The following is a 17,623-nucleotide window of genomic DNA, read 5'->3' as shown; positions in this document are numbered from 1 at the left end:
GCCAGGTGATGGAGTGTAGGTTCTGGAGTTTGGAGGATCTGAATTCTAACCGGCCTCTAATACTTCCTAGCTGTGTGACCCTGGGCAAGTGCCTCAGTTTCCTCATAGGTCAAATAAGCTGGAGACGGACATGTCAAAACACTCTTTGCCAAGAAAACCCAAAAAGGGGTCACAAAGAATGAAAAGATCTAAACAACAATCTGCCACTATGTTTCAATATTTCAGAGGTATTAAGGGTTTTGCCTAAATTTGTAGCTTCAGAGAACTTATACCCGAAAAGGTATATTCCAAGGAAAAGGCCTTGGAGCCCATCTGATCCCTGCAGCTCTGACACCTCTGAGACTGTGACCTTGGGTGAGAAGAAGAGCCTGAGGTCAGAGAAGGCAACCTCAAGCCCTAGGTCCACAGCTAGGATATAGCAGAGGTAATACACAGATACATGTTTGTAGCATTCCGTGTTCTCCCATAGAAAATGTGTGGCTGCAGGGAACCTCTGATGTTCCACAGGCAGGGATGTTGGGGTCCGTCTGTGGTCCCTAATGCCCTGATTGGTGAGGGACTCCCATAGCCCACTAGGCTGGCCTCCACTCTACGTTCCCTTATGGTCTTCTTGGCTTCTCACACTCTGCTGCTCTCTCTCTGGGATCCTCATCCAATCCATGCTGCCATTTCTTCTGGAAAGAAGGGGTCAATCTCCTCCACTGTGGCTTGGAGTCACTGTGGCCATCTTTCTCAGATATGTGCAGTCTTGTTTCATTAGAACATAAGCTCCTTGAGGGCAGGACTATCTTTGCGCTTTTATATGTAAATGGATTTGAATTCCTTCCTTCCTTTCTTTTTCCTTCTCTTCTTTCCTTCCTTCCTTCTTTTTGCCCTACCTCTTTCATTCCTTCTTTCTTTCCTTCCTTTCTGCCTCCTTTCTTTCCCTCTTTTCTTTTTTTCTTCTTTCCTTTCCTCCCTTCCACTCTCCTTTCTTTCTTTCCTTCCTTCCTCCTTTCCTTCTTTTTCTTTTTCTTCCTTCTTTCCTTTCCTCCTTCCTCATTCCTTCCTTTCTTCCTTCCTCTCTCCCTCCTCTTCCTTTCTTCCTTCTTTCCTTCTTTCCTTTTCCTTTTTTCATAAGAAGTTAATAAAAGCTGGTGGATTAAATAGCCTATTTGGTCTCTAAGTGCTCTCCTTTAGGAAGGAACATCATCCTATCTGGGAGGTTTTTCTTATCCTGAGCAAAAGGACACAAGTAGCTTAGCCCTCTCTTGGGCGATGTCAAAGTCAAGAGGCGCCTCATCACTTCCCCACACTCCTTTTGTCCCCGTCCCCTCCCCAGAGCCCCTCCTTCCACCAAGGCTCACCATATTTTTTATTGAACAGATCCTGGACTTGTTCTCTCAGTGTGTTCGCGATGTCTATCCGTGAGAGCCTGGCATCATAATTTTCTGCAAAGGAAAGAGATGATTATGGATTTGGGCTGTTAAATTAAAAGGCACTTGGTGACTTTTAAGTAATATGATTTTCTAATTATAGGAAACTCCTTCTCTGGCAATTAACAGATCTCTGGAGTGGGCCATTCGGAGCCCTTCAAAAAAAAAAAAATCTAAACAGAAAATGTCCTTTTCCTTAAGAAGCTCACGAATGTCGAAGCAGTCGCAAATCTGATGAAAGGAATGCTTCTGGCATTTGGCTGGCCCCCAGACTAAGAAATGAGCCCCTGAGGAAGAGATGCACAAAGAAGGGGCATGTGAGCCCCCTCTCCCTCATCTCTCATGCTCAAGGGATCAGTTTTTATTAGATCGAGGGTAGAGATGAGTGAAAATGCAGCCCGGGCATTTTCATCTCCACACCTGCTGCTTGACATGACAAATGGCAAGTGAATTCTGGGGAGAGTTAGCAAGGGCTGGATAACTGCCTGGGAGGGAAAAATCTAGAATGTCACAGTGCTCTCCTGTAGAGAGGCAGGGGGAGGGACTCAATGGTATTCCACTGAGGAATATCCTATGTTCCACACTGTGCTAGGTACTATGGATGGGGGGAGAACAAAGAGCTCTGAGACAACACTGAGGGGAGATAAAGCCCAGGTTAGAAAATGATACAAAATTCAGGATCATACAAAATCATGGATTAAAAGATATTACTTTATATCGCTTTGCATGGGATCTGTATCTATACACGACTTTTTTATGAGAATCTAAGCTCCGTGAGGGCAAGGATCACTTTGTCGTTAGACTCCCCAGCCCTAAGACAGTAGGTGCTTCATGTCTGATTGGCCGGTTGATAGGTAGTGTGGAGGATTAAAAGAGGTCTGAGATAGGGGTGATCAAGGATAGCTTCATGGAGGAGGTGGTATTTGGGCTCAATCCATGACCCTTTTCTTAGTTACTAGAGTCTCTCCTCACTAGCCACAGTTTAATACTTTATAGTTCTGTTATTCTTGGTGACTTGGGGTGCAGAATGTCACTTTTTTTTTTTTTTTTGGACAGAGCCATTGAGGGAATTTGTTTTGCTTGATTATGTGCTTTTGTTAGTAGGGTTTTTTCCTTAAAAAAAAATTTTTTTTAATGGGAGTATGTGGGAGGGAGAGAAAACAAAAATTTATTCATTGGAATAGTTAGTGGCAAATTCAAATAAAAATGGATTCCTGTGAGTTGCATATTAACTTAGAAAAATGAAAATTAACCTTATTTGGATTATATTTGTATTTATTAATATTAAACATTCTTCCATTCCATTTTAAATCAGTTTGAGCCAAACTTTGGAGTTTTGCACCGGGGTGGGAGGGGAACCTGGAGTGTGACACCTCCAGGGTAATGGATAGTGTTGGAGTCAGGGAAGACCGAGGTCTGAATCTTGCCTTGGATGTCAGTGGGTTACTTCACTTCTATGGGACTAAGCTTCCTCCTCTGTGAAATGAGGGAGCTGGACTCGGTGACTTCTAAGGTTCCTTCCAGTACAAATTTATAACCCTGGTCTTATCTATTAGAATGACATTAAGCTCTGTGAAGGCAGGAATTTAATCTTTTCCTTTCCTGTATGAGTCGCAGCTGGTGGTACAGTGACTGTGCTTGGGGTCAGGAAGATGAATTAAAAGCTAACCTTACTAGCTCTGATTCTGATATATCACATCATTTGTTTGCCTCAATTTCCTCACCTGTAAAATGGGGATAATAACCCCTATCTTCTATGGTTGTTATAAGGATCAAATGACACAATATTTGTAAAGCACGGTGCCTGGAACATATTAGACACTATATATGTGTTTGTGTGGCATGTATATCTATATTTTATATGTGTATATGTATATCTATATTTTATATACATATAGAGTGTGTGTATATCTAAATATCTATTTTATATATATGTGTGTGTATCTGTTTTTATATGCACATATGTATATATGTGTGTCTATATATATATATTATATATGTTTATTGATTGCTTTTTGTTTGCTTCTCTCATTTCAGTTTCATCTATAGATGGTCATGAAACAACCTGGCTTATGTTACTTTCATGCTAAGATTTTTGCAGTCTCATCTCTCTTAGTACTTCTTTTGCTCTATGAATCATTGCAGTTCATGATCTTCTATTCTGCCTTCTAAATATTTTGCAGATAAATTTCTATTTTAAACAGGTGTTACGGCTGGCTGCCTCATCTCTGTTTTGCCAAAATTAAGTGTTTTCTGATTGAGGTGGTTTCTGAATTCCTTTGGATTCTTCCTTGTGAAAAGCAACTTACATTGGTTTAATTTTTGTAGGAAAGGATAGTAATTGGTGTCAATGTTTTGTTCTTTATCCCTTTTTCAGCATTGTGTTTGTTCAAATAGGTCAGGATAGAGCAGTTGTAATTTGCATGCAATGGTTGCTTTCTGTATTTATTCTTTCTTCTAAATTTGAGACTAATTTTGACATTTGCTATAATGAGGCAATGATCTGATTGCATAAAGAGAGGTAATTTAGAAATTACTTTCTCCTTCACTCATTCCACAAACATTTATGGAAACCAGCTATTTTCTTCCTCGGAAGAGGCCATGTAGTGCGGGAAATGAACACTGTCTTTTTAGTTAAAGGACCTGGTTTCAAATTCTGCCTCTGATGCCTGCTACCTGGACATTTTGGGTAAGTTCCTCCATTCAGCTTTCTTGCCTAAAATATATATATAACATTGACCAAGATGGCCCTTGAGGGCCCTAGTCATAGTTTTATGATGCTGTCCATTTTCTGTTTTCTATGACATTGTTTGCTGCTCATCATGTCCAATGAATGTCTTTCAACTTTCTCCTGAAAGAAAGTATTCATGACTCTCATCAACACAATGACCAATCACCATTCCAGAGGACTGATGGTGAAACACGAGACCCACCTCCTGACAGAGAGGCAATGGACTTGGATGCAGAATGTCACATTTTTTGGGGACATAGCCATTGAGGGAATTTGTTTTACTTGATTATGTGCATTTGTTAGTAGGGTTTTTACTTAATTTTTTTTTTAATGGGGATATGTGGGAGGGAAAGAAAACAGATTTTTATTCATTGGAAAAATGGAACTTTATAAAAGGAGAGTGTTCATCACACATAGGAGGAAGGCTTCCGACAAGTCTATAGGCTTTTGCTCTCTTTCATTTATGATGCCCAAATCATAGTTTCCAACATATTTTTTGCTATCCTGTTTATCCTCATTTTTTGTACTGAGGTCACTAGGTATCTGTCTTGGGTTATTTTGAAGGGCTTCATGGATTTCGGCACAGAATTTCTCTACCTTGACATTCTCTACATCACATGTTGGCTCATGAGCAAAACTTATTTTCAGTGTTCTTTTTTAAATGCTTGTGATAAGCAATGCATGATGGGATAACTGAGGGATCTCCTGCAGTGATGTTTCCTATTGCCTTTGCCTCCAAGATGAATCTAGCTCTGCCAACTTTTTTTTTCTTCTTTTTGAGTCCCTCCAAGCACGTGTGAGCCAACTTTCCACTTAGCTGCAACTTCCTTATGACTTCTGATTTGGCTTATAGCGAGAAGGCTAATATTTATACGGTTTAGTACTTCCAAGAGTATGTCAACTCCCTGGTCATTAGGCAAAGATCTCCCAATCAGAATACTAATGGCTAAATTAATGTTTTATGGATGGCCTAAAAATAACGTGATTCTTAGCATCCTCTGACCCTTTACTGCCATTGTCACTGAAGAAGTGGATCGGGAGCTCTTTTGTAGAATCCTCTGTTTCCTAGGTTGCCATGGTCAAATAACTCCTATTTCCACAGTTAACCCCTTGAATTAGTGAGGTTCTTTCTAGGACAGTAGAAAGCTGATCCCCAGGACCATATTCTGAACCAAAGCTTCTTAAACTGGGGGTCGTGACCCCATATGGGGTTGCATAAATGAATATAGGGGTCACAAAATTTTGATTTGTAAATGTCTACCTATTTTTATACACTTACATACCTGGGGTGGCGTAAAATGAATTGTATACCTACTTTATATACCTATATACCTGGGATGGTATGAAAATTTCTTAGGTGAAAAGGGGTCGTGAGTAGAAAAAGTTTAAACCTTGCCAGCATGGCTAGTACAATCTAGCCGAGTTTGGTGTGACCTCGGTATAGTCTTCAAGAACTTGGGGTTATTTCCACATCGGGATGAGGACGAACCCAGTAATCTCATAATTTCTAAGACAAGAGGGATCTTCGTGGCCAACCAATGATTATACTAAACTTAATATGCAGCTATCCAGCCTTTGTCTGAAGACCTCCAAGGGAGGAGGAAACCAGAAACCTCCTTGGTTAATCTCTTGTATTCTGGGAGAATTCTAATGTTGTTCCTGACTTCAAACCAAAATCTGCCTCCCTGCAATTTCTCTCTGGTGATCCTGGCTCTGTCTCTGGAGCCAAGCAGAATAAGTCTTGTAAATTTTTTTAAAACAAGTTTGTAAATTATATCTTTTTTTTTTAAATCATCTTAATTTCCCAATAGATTCTTTCCCCTCCTTCATCCAGAGAGAAATCGCTAATCATGAGGAAAACAAAAGAAATAGAAAGACATAAAAACAAAAACAAACTCTACTTTGGGAAAATTAACCATCAACCTGGGGCAGCTAGGTGGCGCCATAGTTGATAGAACACTAGGCTGGGAGTCAGGAAGACTCATCTTCCTGAGTTCAAATCCAACCTCAGACACGTGTTAGCTGTGTGAGCCTAGGCAAGTCACTTAATCCTGTCTGCCTCAGTTTCCTCATCTGAAAAATAAGCTGGATAAGGGAATGGCAAACTACCCCAGTATCTCTGCCAAGAAAACCCCAAATGGGGCCACGAAGGTTGGACAGGACTGAAAAAATGACTGAACAACAAACTATTAACCGAGAATGTCAATACAAGTGGTGCTCCACCCTCATAGTCCTTCACCTCTGCAGAGAAGGGAGGGAGGAGCCTCCTTGTACCCTCTTTTTTTAGGGTCAAGATCGATCATGAGAATCAAGCAGTATTCAAACTTTCTCACATTATAACTTTTAAAATACTTAGAGATGACCATTTGAGGAAGGTTTTATCTGTGAGATCACCAATTTAGAGCAGGAAATGACCTCAGAAGCCGTCTAGTCCAAATCCTTAATATCATAAGGGAAAGACTGAGGCTCAGGGAAAAAAGATGACCTGGCCATGGTCATCAGATCATTAACCTGAGCTGGAGGGGACCGTGGAGACCACTTAAGCCAACCATCCCATTTTACAGATGAGGAAACTGAGGCTTAAAGAAGTTCAGTGACTTTGGCTTCAGGTCATATAATAATATAGATGGGATTTGCACCAGGTCCGTTGATGGTAAGTGAGTCTTTCTTCCCCCACAGCAGAATTCTTCCCCTCTGCTTGTGCCATGGACCCTCCCCCGCCCCAACAGTCTAAGGAAACCTGTGAACCTCGTCTCAGGACATATTTAAGTAACTGAAGAGAACACTAAGTTTTAGTTGGGAGTTGATGAAAACAAATGTCATTTTTTTTTTTTTTTCTGTCCAGATTCACAGAGCCCCTGAGAAGAGGTTTTGAATCTCCAAGTTCGAGGTTTGGCACCTTGATTTGGGCACACATCTGCACACTCACACAGGTACACATGTGTGCACTTACACTCCTGAGAGTGTAAGCTATGCCAGGAGGACTGAGCCAGCGGGCCCCGCTCTCTGCCAGCCCGCCACTGGCAGGCCATCAGGCCTCTCCCACCCTGCGGTCACTCAAGCCCGGCTCCCAGGCCGATGACTTGGCTGACGCAAGTTGCCTCCCCTGAGTCCCAGAGCCCCGTGCCAGTGCCCCCGTGCCCTTGGAGCCGATGGAGGCTTGTAAAGGTCCCTATGGCCCTTTCCCAAGCAAGCCCCTTACCTTGAAACCCCTGTCTTTTTACAGTCTCGTCCACCAGGGAGTCCCCAGAATCTCTCTCTAAAGGTGAAAACAGAAGAGTCACGTGAAAAAGAATTAGGGCAATAATGAAGACAAAACATGTTCATGAAAGGAGAGAAGGATGACGACAAGGGGAGAAGATAAAGAAAGGAGGAAACAGAAGAGAGGAGGGGAAGGGAATCAGAGAGGGCTGCTGGGAAGGACGAAGGGGGGATTCCTATGGAGAGAGGATGCATGCGGGAGCAGGTCCTAAGAGGTCCGGTCTGAAAGCAGGAAGCCGAAACCTTCTGCTGTAATACGTGACATCTTTGCAGTTTGCCAGGTCCAGAATCCTACCTAGCGCCCCGGGGCTGTCGGTGGCTGCGTCTTTGATTCCTTCAGCAAGGAGCTCGGGTCTGTAAAATACCACAAAGCAGGAGGTCAGAGGGGACGGCCTTTGCCACTTTGTTCTGGGTCCTCCCCCCCTCCCCCACTTCTCAGAATGAAGGCATTGGGGGAGAGAATGGGAAACAAAATTCCGGCCCTGTGTCTTCTGGCCCTGGCTCAGCCAACGACTCGCTTTGTGATCTGGACAACATATTTCCTCTCACCAGGTCTGTCTCCTTTGTAAAACTGAGGGATCTCTAAGGACCCCTCACCTCTAGTATTCTATGGGTCCAAAGGATTCAAGTCCATTTGTGGGGACCTGAGAAAGACCCGAGACAAAGAGGAGAATAAAAAAGGCCCAAAGTCATATCCCCTGCCCTCAGGGAGCTCTGAGATATTGTTTTCAGATGGCAAATGGACAATCAACAATATGGCGGCATTTGGGGTAATTCTATCTTGCTTTATGCTGTCCCTGCTTCCCTTTTGAGCCTTTTTCTCTCTCTGGGTAAATGACTTAATATGATTCAGTTTTTTAATCATATCAAACTATTTTTTTTTTTTTTGGCCAGGCAAACAGAGTTAAGTGACTTGTCCAAGGTCACACAGTTAGCACATATCAAGTATCCGAGGCCGCATTAGAACTCAGATTCTCTTGACCCAGGGCAGTGCTCAGGTACCACCTACCTGCCCTTCCAACCATTACGCTGAAAGATGTCGGATGATAAAACCAAACCAAGGTTAATCCAAGTTCAATTCAAGCCAATAATAATTAAATATCTTTGAATAAGGTTTATGTAGGATGCAGTCCCTGTTTTCACTGAGCTTATATATACGTGTGTGAATATACGTGTGTAAGACACCACAGGTAGGTTTGTTTTTGAGTGTGTATGTGTGAGTGTGAACACGTTTGTGTGCTTGTGGATGTGTGAGGAAGGAGAGCTTATCAGCGCCGGGTGACGAGGGCACGAGCCCCGCTCTCCAAGCTGGCACTGCGATGTCTGTGCTTGCACAGGGAACAGCTCCTTTCCCTGGTGGGTCCCTCTGCTATTGCACAGGCCCGTGGACTTTGGGGGGAGGACGGGGTGGGACCCTTTGGGGCAGGAGAGCTATAATAGCACACACAACTCCATGAACTGCTTCCCAGCCTGAGCTGTAACCCTCACTGGAGGCTTGGCCCTGAATACCCTCAGACTGACTACAGACTGACCCTACTCTTTCCCTGAGCTCCGAGTCTGGCCAGAGACGGGATCCTGAGCCCAGCAACCGGCGAGCAGATCAAGCCCTGCCTCCCCTTACGGGGGCTCCCCGTGGACCCCAAACCTGCTCTCCCCATTCCTGGTCCTGGCCTCACGAGAATAAACCGCCCTCATGGGAATCAAGGACAGGTCGGGGCAGACCCACTGCTCTCTCTGCCAGAAGAGCCACTTGGGCATCCACGGTCAAACAGGGTGGGCACCATCTTCTCCCACCAGAGCCAGAGCCTATATCATGTACATGATGTACCTCCCGGGGAGCTTTCACCCCCTGCCGCGGCACCTCCCGACAGCTCTGTGAGTCAGGCTGGGCGGGGATAATTTCCCTACTTTACAAATGACAAAGGCGATTGGTAATAATGGTGACTGGTTCAAGATCACACATGAGTCGGTGGCAGAGCCGAGCAAGGCCCCGGATCTTCCCCATTTTATCGCCCCTGCCCCGGCTGCATCCCCCTTCGGTCCAGATACCAGCGGCTCACGGTCCAGCTGCAGCCTGATTCAAATATAAGCCCCAGGAACCTGAATGGACGCCCTTCTGCCTGAGCGCCAGCCCTTCTGTCCCCGTTCAAACTACAGCCTGGAGCTGGGTCGCCGGCTCAGCACGGGGGCTACTCTTTCCTTCCCTCTCCTTTTTTGGGGGTCGATGCACCAGAGGCAGGTTTTGAATCCACGTCTCCTTGACTCGAAGCCAGCCCCCGTCCTGTCACCCACAACACGACCACGGGGGCCCAGCACAGACCTCGGCCCGGGGTCCAGAGGGCACGGCTCCATCCTTCCTTACCTCTTAATGACAAAGTGGATGCTGCTGCTGGCCTCCAGGATTTTCCGGAGCTTGGCAATCCCGAAGCAGTTAGGCCTCCGAAGCGAGATGCCCTCGGGCAGCCCCACCACAAAGAGTTCCTCTGGGTACATCAGGAATTTGGAGTAGGGGACTTTGACTGGCTCCGAAATGCCGATGGCTTTGGCTGAAAGGACGAGGATTCTCGTTAGCACAGCGCGGCCTCTGGGGGAGACCGGTCTGGAGGCAGCAAACTGCTGCCACGGGGGCACCTTTCTCCTGAGGCTGCCTCCGGGTGACGCAGAAAATCAGGGAGGGCCCGGGCCTCTGATCTGGCCCAATTCTGTGGCTGACAGGTCGGCGGGAAAATGCTTTCTCCCCTTTCTTTACTCCCTGACAACGGACCCTCCTGAATTCCTTTAAAATCCCTTCTCCAGGAAGCCCTCCCCAAGCCCTCTGCTAATTGCCTCCTATTTACCCTGGACGCTACTTGCTTTGTGCGTATTTATTTGTATGTTGTCTCCTACATTAGATTGGAAGCTTCTTGAAGGCAGGACTGTCTGTCGCCTCCTTTTGTATCACCAGACCTTAGCACAGTGGCTGGCATACAGTAGGAGTTTAATAAATGCTTCTCGATTGATTTTGAGAGAAAAGAATACTTCAGATGAGACAACTTGTGTGGGGGTTCCTGGCTACCCGGCTCTCTTCTCCTGTCGTCTCTATGTACTACAGTGTCAGGTCCAATGGGCGGAAAGTCAGACTATGCTTTAAGCTGCCCGAGGTCTTGGACAGAGAGATCCGGAATAATGCCTTCCATTCCCAAGCTGCCTTTCTTCTCTCCCTGGATGTTCCCAGTAATTCACATTATGTGTGGACAATATTTTCCTCTTATTAACATGCAAGCTCCTTGAGGGCAGGAACTCGGCTTGCCTTTCTTTGCTTCCATAATGGTAAGCATTTAATAAATGCCTCTAGATTCAGAACCCCGGACCTTGATGATTCTGTGTCCAAGGGCAGTGACTGCTGACTTTCCCCATGGAATGGTGATCTCCTTGAGGGCAAGAACCATTCTTTTGCCTCCTTTTTTGTCTCCTCACCGCTTGGTAGAGTGCCTGGCATATAGTAGGTGCTTAATAAATGCATTAACAAATACCCACGGCAACCATGGCACCTGAAAGTCAGCAGGGACCCTAGCATGGGCTACTCTGAAAGATGGAATGGCTGGTGATCAGAGCCCGCGCCCCTGTCAGCGCCCTCCTAGTCCCCAAGCCACCATTTACCATATCGTGTGTTAAAGAGCGTCTCCACTTGCTTCCGGAGATGTCGGATGACGTCACCAATACCATCTGAAAGACAGCCCATTTCCCAGGCAAGATAAATAAGCTGTTTAATTTCCTCTCCCCCAGGGAGGAAGACACACTACACACATATATTTGGGGGAGGGGTTACTCTTTATTCCCTTTTCCCCTCTCTCTTTGTTTTGATTGATTGATAAATCAGAGGCAGCTATTATTACCCCAGTTTTACAGCTGAGGAAACTGAGGCACAGAGAAGTTAAAGAATTTGCCCATTTTAGTGGTACCTGTGGTGGGATCTGAGCTTGGGCCCACCCCTCTTTACCACTGCCCCTCGAGTCTGGGAGAATAGTGACAGCTGGGGTAATGTGGCTAAAGGAGGGGGTTCCGCCAGGAGGTGCAGGGGCATTGGGCAGGGCTGGCCAGTATGACCCTAGGGACCCCCGAGGCCCTGGATTTGACAAACTGAGGCCCCCAAATGGGATGTGACCTGGCCAGCCAGGGTCTCACAGAGATGGGGTTTGACACGGATTTCGGTTACTTATAAGAGGGGCCCTGAAAGAAGCTAAGAAGTTAAGGGAGGCCTGATTAGCCCCAGTGTAGACTGGGAAGGATGCGGGGAAATGGCTTTTTAAAGTGCTGAGGATTTTTTACCTTCGTCTCTTTGGTTATTTTTACACACTTTATTTTCCAGTTGTTAAGAGCAGTAAAAAACGCTGAGAAAAGTTCAAAAAGGGTGCGTGGGTGTGTGTGGGCGCCTGGTACAGAAAGTTGGGAGACTGTGCCATTTTCCCTGAAGAAGACAGGAAGAAGAAGTCTTCCTCGGGAGTGTGAAAATCAGGTGGTTTAGTGGACTTAACTTTAGTGAGTCCAAATCTCATTTCGGCCAAAAAGAATCCTTTAACCTGCACGAGCCTCAGTTTCCTTGGCTGTAAGAATGGAATAACAATAGCCCTCATCTCACAGGACTTTTATGGGAACGAATGACATGATCTATGTAGAACACCATAAATATTCATGGAAAAGTGAGTTCTTAAAAGCGAGAAGTCTTGGTATTTTTCATGAATGCACTGACTAACAGGCTTCCCATCCGAGTTCTAGAGTAGTGAAAGTGGGGAGGGACAGTGGACTCTGCACTGCCTCCAACCATTGGCCCCAACCCCCTATCAATGATGCCGACTTGGGTAGCCCTGAGCCCCCTGACCAAGACCTAACCCCTGCTCTAAGCTTTGGGCTCTTCAGCCTTGCCCAACATGAGCATGATGGGAAAGGGAGCTGAGAGAAGGGAGAAGAGGGAGGCACATGGAACCCATTCTGGGGAAGGACACAGCTGGGTTCATTTTGGGGGTGATTTCTTCCTTGGATCATCTGTCCTGGGTTGGATGGGGTGGGAGGCACCCCTTGGTGTTCCAATTGTCCCTCTGGACCATGGAGCTCTTCAAAGTCTAATCTCCCTCATTTTACAGGCTGGGAAACTGAGGCACAGAATCAGGATTACACACTTAGTAAGCATCTGAGGATTGCTAGGTATTTCTGATGCCAGTCCAGCGCTCCACCACTGAACCACCCAGCTTCCTTTAATAAAGCCTCAGATCCATTCAGTTGCCTCAGCTGGCTGGTGAGTCTTTCTTAGGGTCTTAAGGCCAAACAGTCACTGTTCTTTGGCTTGAGATTTCTGTCCCCATCCATCTCCACCTCTCCTCTGTGTCCTTTCTCCATGGAAAACTTGGAAGCTTTCTTTTGGGTTCAAGTCCCCAAGCTGAGACTCCGGTGGGTGCTAGCCTTTACATCTCCCTCCTGGTTTTTTCCTTCCCTCCAGACAGAAATAACAGAGAGGAGCTGGGTGAGATGGTGGATCTCTGCTTCGGCTCTCTTTGGAGAATGGCCTTTTTCTCTGCCTTTTCATTTCTATAACTATCTCTCTGCCCAACATCCCCCCATGATTCTCCCCGACCCTGTTGCATCCCCGGAGGGAATCCTTAGGGAAAATGGAAAAGGGAAAGAGCTAGGAATTGTATCAGCTCATGAGAGCTGGTTGTTAAATGTTCTGTATGAGAATTTACTCTCTAGAAATCAGCAGACTATAAATGGGGGCTTGGTTTATTGTTCTGTTGATTTTTAGCCTTGAGAAAGTTAACGGTTCAAATTAACCTTAAAAGTGAGCACTGTATATATTTTTCAGAGAGCTGGTTGCTAAATAAATCCCAGGATGCCCTGGGAGATGATCCTCAGGGAGTCAGCTCAGGGATTGTTAGGGTCTGCATGGTTTAGTGGATAGAGACCCAGATTTGGAGCCAGAGCTCCTGGGATCACGCCTGCTATTGACTATCTGTATGACCCTGTGCAGGATACAAACTCTCTGGACTGGATTTCTCATCTGTAAAAATGAGAAGGTTAGACTGGTTGATTTCTAAGGTTCCTTTTGCACCTAAAATAAACAATACTACAAAGATCAGTGCTTTGACATGTATTTTATGATATGATTCTTTTTTTTTTTTTTTTTTTGCTGAGGCAATTGAGGCTAAGTGACTTGCCCAGGGTCACACAGCTAGGAAATGTTAAGTATCTGAGGCCAGATTTAAACTCAGGTCCTCCTGACTTCAGTTCTGGGGCTCTATCCCCTGTGGCATCTAGCTGCCCCTGTGATATGATTCTTTATAACTAGGTAGCACAGTAAGGAAAGTGATGACCTGGAGTGAGAAAGACCCAAGTTCAAATCTGCTTGTAGATACTCATTACCTCTGCGATTCTGGCCATGTCACTTAATTTTTGCCTGCCTCCATTTTCTCATCTGTAAAATGGGAATAATAACAGCATCTACCACCTGGAGTTGTTATGTGGATATAATTGCATTTAAATCATGTATACATTTGGAGCTTACTTTCCACCATATTGATTTCTAATTTCCCCCGAATTTTTGAATTAAAAAGTTCTTCTCCTAGTAATAGGTATCTTTGGGTTATTGTGGCTCTGAGTTGGAATTTTCCTTAGGTCTTATTTAACTAATCTATTTGATGGATTTTAAAAATTGGTTTTTAACCACTGACAAATACTTTTGATGATAATCCTTTAAGAGCACAGTGGAGGATCTGGCCCTGCTGAGGTTCCTTTCATTCCTATTCTCTTCCTAATTTTCCTGGAGATCTTGCTCTTTTGTTCCTGGGCACTCTAATTACTTTAACCCAAAACTCTGGAAAACTAACACGGGCACATCTATGGAATAAGTTCACACTCCGGAATCTCACCAGATCTGTTTTTAGAAACACAAAGACAACTGAAGTTCTTGGATGTCTATTCACTGTGGTTCCAGTGCTGCCTGTTTGCAAGTCCAATTACTAAACTGAACCAAGCTGACCTCTGACCCGATTCAGCTCGAGCCTTTCAAGCCCATTTTTCATTGCCGTTAGAAAAACGGCAAATCCTTGGCCTTGGCTAGAAAAATTCTGCCCACCGGTGTCCAGCCCTCCTGATGGCCAACCTTCCATCCCCCTGTATTCCCAACCCTGTCCATGGTTGGAGATATCGCTGCTTCTACCCTACGTTAAGCCATGTACACGTGAATATAGTATAGAACCATGATCATGGAAAGTATGGTAGAATGGGAAACAGGAAGACAGACATGGTGGAGGGAGAGGGGACTGAGACACAGACAACAGAGACAGATGGGGGCTAGGGGCAAATGAGATTCCTGATTGCTCTATCCCTTGCCCCTTTCCCTCAGCTTTTTACCTTCCACCTGCTTCTCTTCATGCCGAGGGTCCTCATTGTGCCCTTTATCTGAAAGGGGAGCAGAGAGAACCTCATAAGCATCATTCCTCCCTCCCCCCTTCCCCAGCCCCACCAAATTCCAGCCAATACAAAATATCAAAAAGGGATCCACAAGAGGAATGAGGAGATAAGGGAGCTGGGGGACAACTCATCTCAGCCACTAGCTCCAAAGATCCCAAGCTGAGGAATTGCTTTATGCCTTGGATTCCCATCTGTAAAATGGACCTGCTGCTGATTTTTAGTATAACTACCTGATTATTTCTAGGTAGCTGGATATAATGGAATGAGCAGAATGCCCACAGTTTGGGACATTTTCTTAGTTTTGCTACTCTCGCTATTTTAATATTCTTGCTTTATATTCTCTTTATTTCCAAATATATTTCTCCTCACCTTGCTAGGTACAAAAAACAAAAAATATTGTGCGTGCGTGTGTGCGCGCGTGCCCATGCGCATAAATCAGCTCAGTAAAACATACCAGTACAGTGACATAATCCAACAGAGACTACAACGCTCTGCAGGTGGAGGGAAGAACAAGTACTTAATTTGGGCTTCAGGGGACTTGAGTTATACCTTCCCTTTTTTACATAACCATTGTGGCCTCCATTTCCTTATCTGGAAAATGAGATGGTTGGACTAGATGGCCTCAAAGGTCTGTTCTACCTCTAGGTGGTCCAATGATTTTATGTTATGTGACCTCTCTGGGTCTCAATTTCCCCATCTGTAAGAGGAGCTGGTTGGAGTAGATGGCCTCTGAGATCCCTTTCAGCTCCTGTGACAAATTAGCTTAGATAAGTCTGAAGAAGGAAGGAATATGCCTGAAGTCTAACATTCATTTTTTTCCTTCCTTCCTTCTTTTCTTCCTCTCTCCTTTCATTATTCCTATTTTTCCTTCCTTCTTTCTTTCTTCTTTTCTTCCTTACTTCCTCTCTCCTTTCTTTATTCCTCTTTTTTCTTCTTTCCTTCCTCTTTCATTATTCCTATTTTTCCTTCCTTCTTTCCTTTTTTCCTTCCTTCCTCTTTCCTTCCTCTCTTTCATTATTTCTATTTTTCCTTCCTTCTTTCCTTTTTTCTTCCTTCCTTCTTTCTTTCTTCCTTCCTTCCTTCCTCCTTCCTTCCTTCCCTCCACTATTTCTTTCTTTCTTCCTTTTCTCTCTCGCTCTTTTTCTTTCTTTGTCTCTTTCTTCTTCCTTCCCTTCCTTCCCACATTCTTTTCCTCCTCCCTCCCTCCCTCCTTCCTTGCTTCCTTCCTTCTCTCCTTCCCTCCTTTCCTCCTTCCTTCCTTCCTTCCTTCCTTCCTTCCTTCCTTCCTTCCTTCCTTCCTTCCTTCCTTCCTTCCTTCCTCAAGTGTACTATGTGTGCTGAGGATACAAATAAAAATAGAGCTGACATTCTCCTGGAGGCAGGGCCAGAGTGGGGAAAGTAACACATACATAGAGAAGCAAATACAAAATGTATATCATGTAAAAACCAAGTCATTTTTGGGGTGCTCCAGCAATTAGGAGAACTCTCGAAAGGCCTCAGAGAAGAGCTGGTTAGCATTTGGGGTGAGCCTTAAAGGAAGCTAAACGTTCCAAGGGGCAGAGGCGAGGAGGGAGTGCATTCCAGACACGGCGCACGGATAGGGGATGGAATGCTGCGTCCAAGAAACCAGCCAGCCCGCGGCTTAGCTGCAACATGGAGTGTGTGACCAGGATTAATGTGGGAGAGCCTGGAAAAGCAGGCTGGAGCCAGACGGTGAGAGGCTTTAAATTCCAAGCAGAGCAGTTTGTATTCAATCCCAGAGGGAAACAGAGATGCTGGAGTTTATTGAGCAGGAAAGTAGGAAGGAGAAGGAAGGAAAGAAACAGGCGTTTATCAAATACCTACTGTCTCCTAGACAGTATGCAAAGCACTTTATAAATACTATCTCATTTGATTTTTACAACTTTCTTGTAGGGTAGGTGCTCCTATAGTCTTCATTTTACATTTGAGGAAACTGAGGCAGGCAGAAGTTAAGTGACTTGCCCAAGATCACATAGCTTTTAATTCTTTCAGACTTGATTCGAATTCAGGTCTTTCTGACTTCAATCCCAGGTGTGCCCGAGCTGCCTTGAGAAGGAGAGTGACATACGTACTTGGGCTTTCAGCATCTCTTGTTTTGGCAGGTGAGTAGAGGGTAGATTGAGAGGGGAGAAACTAGAATCAGATGAGCCAACCAGAAAGCTTATTGTGACAGACTTCTGGGTCACGTAACCAAGGAAGAACAGCCATTTTCCCCAATCTCTACTCTCTACTTCCCCACCCCCTCGAAGAAGAATGATGTGTCAGATATGGAAAGATGAATTATAGCTGAATCCATAAAACAAGAAAATGAGAAACCCAAGAAGGTAAAAAGCCTTATGGATTAATACTAGACAACATTAATTTTTAACACAGTAACTTAGCACCTTTTCATCACCAATCACAAAACCAGAGCACGGGTGGATTTGTCCCTTGAACTCACACTTGGATTTCCCTCTTTGCCGGTCTATTCTATCTCCTCTCTCCATTTCTACCCCTATTTTCATCGCAATGAATGGGAGACACTAATTCTGTGCCTTGTGAGAAGGAAAGGGGATTCTTTTATTTAAGAACCAGGCTTTCTTCTGGCTGGAAACTATAGAGAGTTTGTCCAGAACACTCTTCTCTCACTCCCCTAATCCTGCAAAAAGTAGAAGCTGATTCAGCCCAGCCAAATAAGGAAAGGATTTAAAAAAAAAAAAATCCTAAAACTGGGACAGGGTCAGTGCGAAAACCTGAAGGAAAGAGGAATAAA

The 17,623-nt window shown here is 44.9% G+C and overlaps 1 protein-coding gene across 4 annotated transcripts in view; it reads right to left on the bottom strand.

Moving 5' to 3' along the window:
• The window catches only part of GTF2IRD1 (GTF2I repeat domain containing 1), a 206,019-nt gene that overhangs the window by 59,810 nt on the left and 128,586 nt on the right, over window positions 1–17,623 (bottom strand). For all 4 annotated transcript variants that reach the window (XM_051991956.1, XM_051991955.1, XM_051991957.1 and 1 more), the window contains exons 15-20: window positions 14,791–14,838; window positions 11,047–11,112; window positions 9,770–9,953; window positions 7,703–7,761; window positions 7,349–7,405; window positions 1,347–1,430 (exon numbers count right to left, since the gene is read on the bottom strand). In XM_051991956.1, coding sequence (XP_051847916.1) covers window positions 1,347–1,430; window positions 7,349–7,405; window positions 7,703–7,761; window positions 9,770–9,953; window positions 11,047–11,112; window positions 14,791–14,838 — 498 coding nt within the window. The remainder of the gene's footprint in view (window positions 1–1,346; window positions 1,431–7,348; window positions 7,406–7,702; window positions 7,762–9,769; window positions 9,954–11,046; window positions 11,113–14,790; window positions 14,839–17,623) is intronic.

This window comes from Antechinus flavipes, chromosome 4 (genome assembly GCF_016432865.1).
Source record: "Antechinus flavipes isolate AdamAnt ecotype Samford, QLD, Australia chromosome 4, AdamAnt_v2, whole genome shotgun sequence".
NCBI classification, from domain to species: Eukaryota; Metazoa; Chordata; class Mammalia; order Dasyuromorphia; family Dasyuridae; genus Antechinus; species Antechinus flavipes.
Note: the sequence above shows the minus strand (reverse complement) of the source record. Positions and strands in the feature narration are given on the sequence as shown.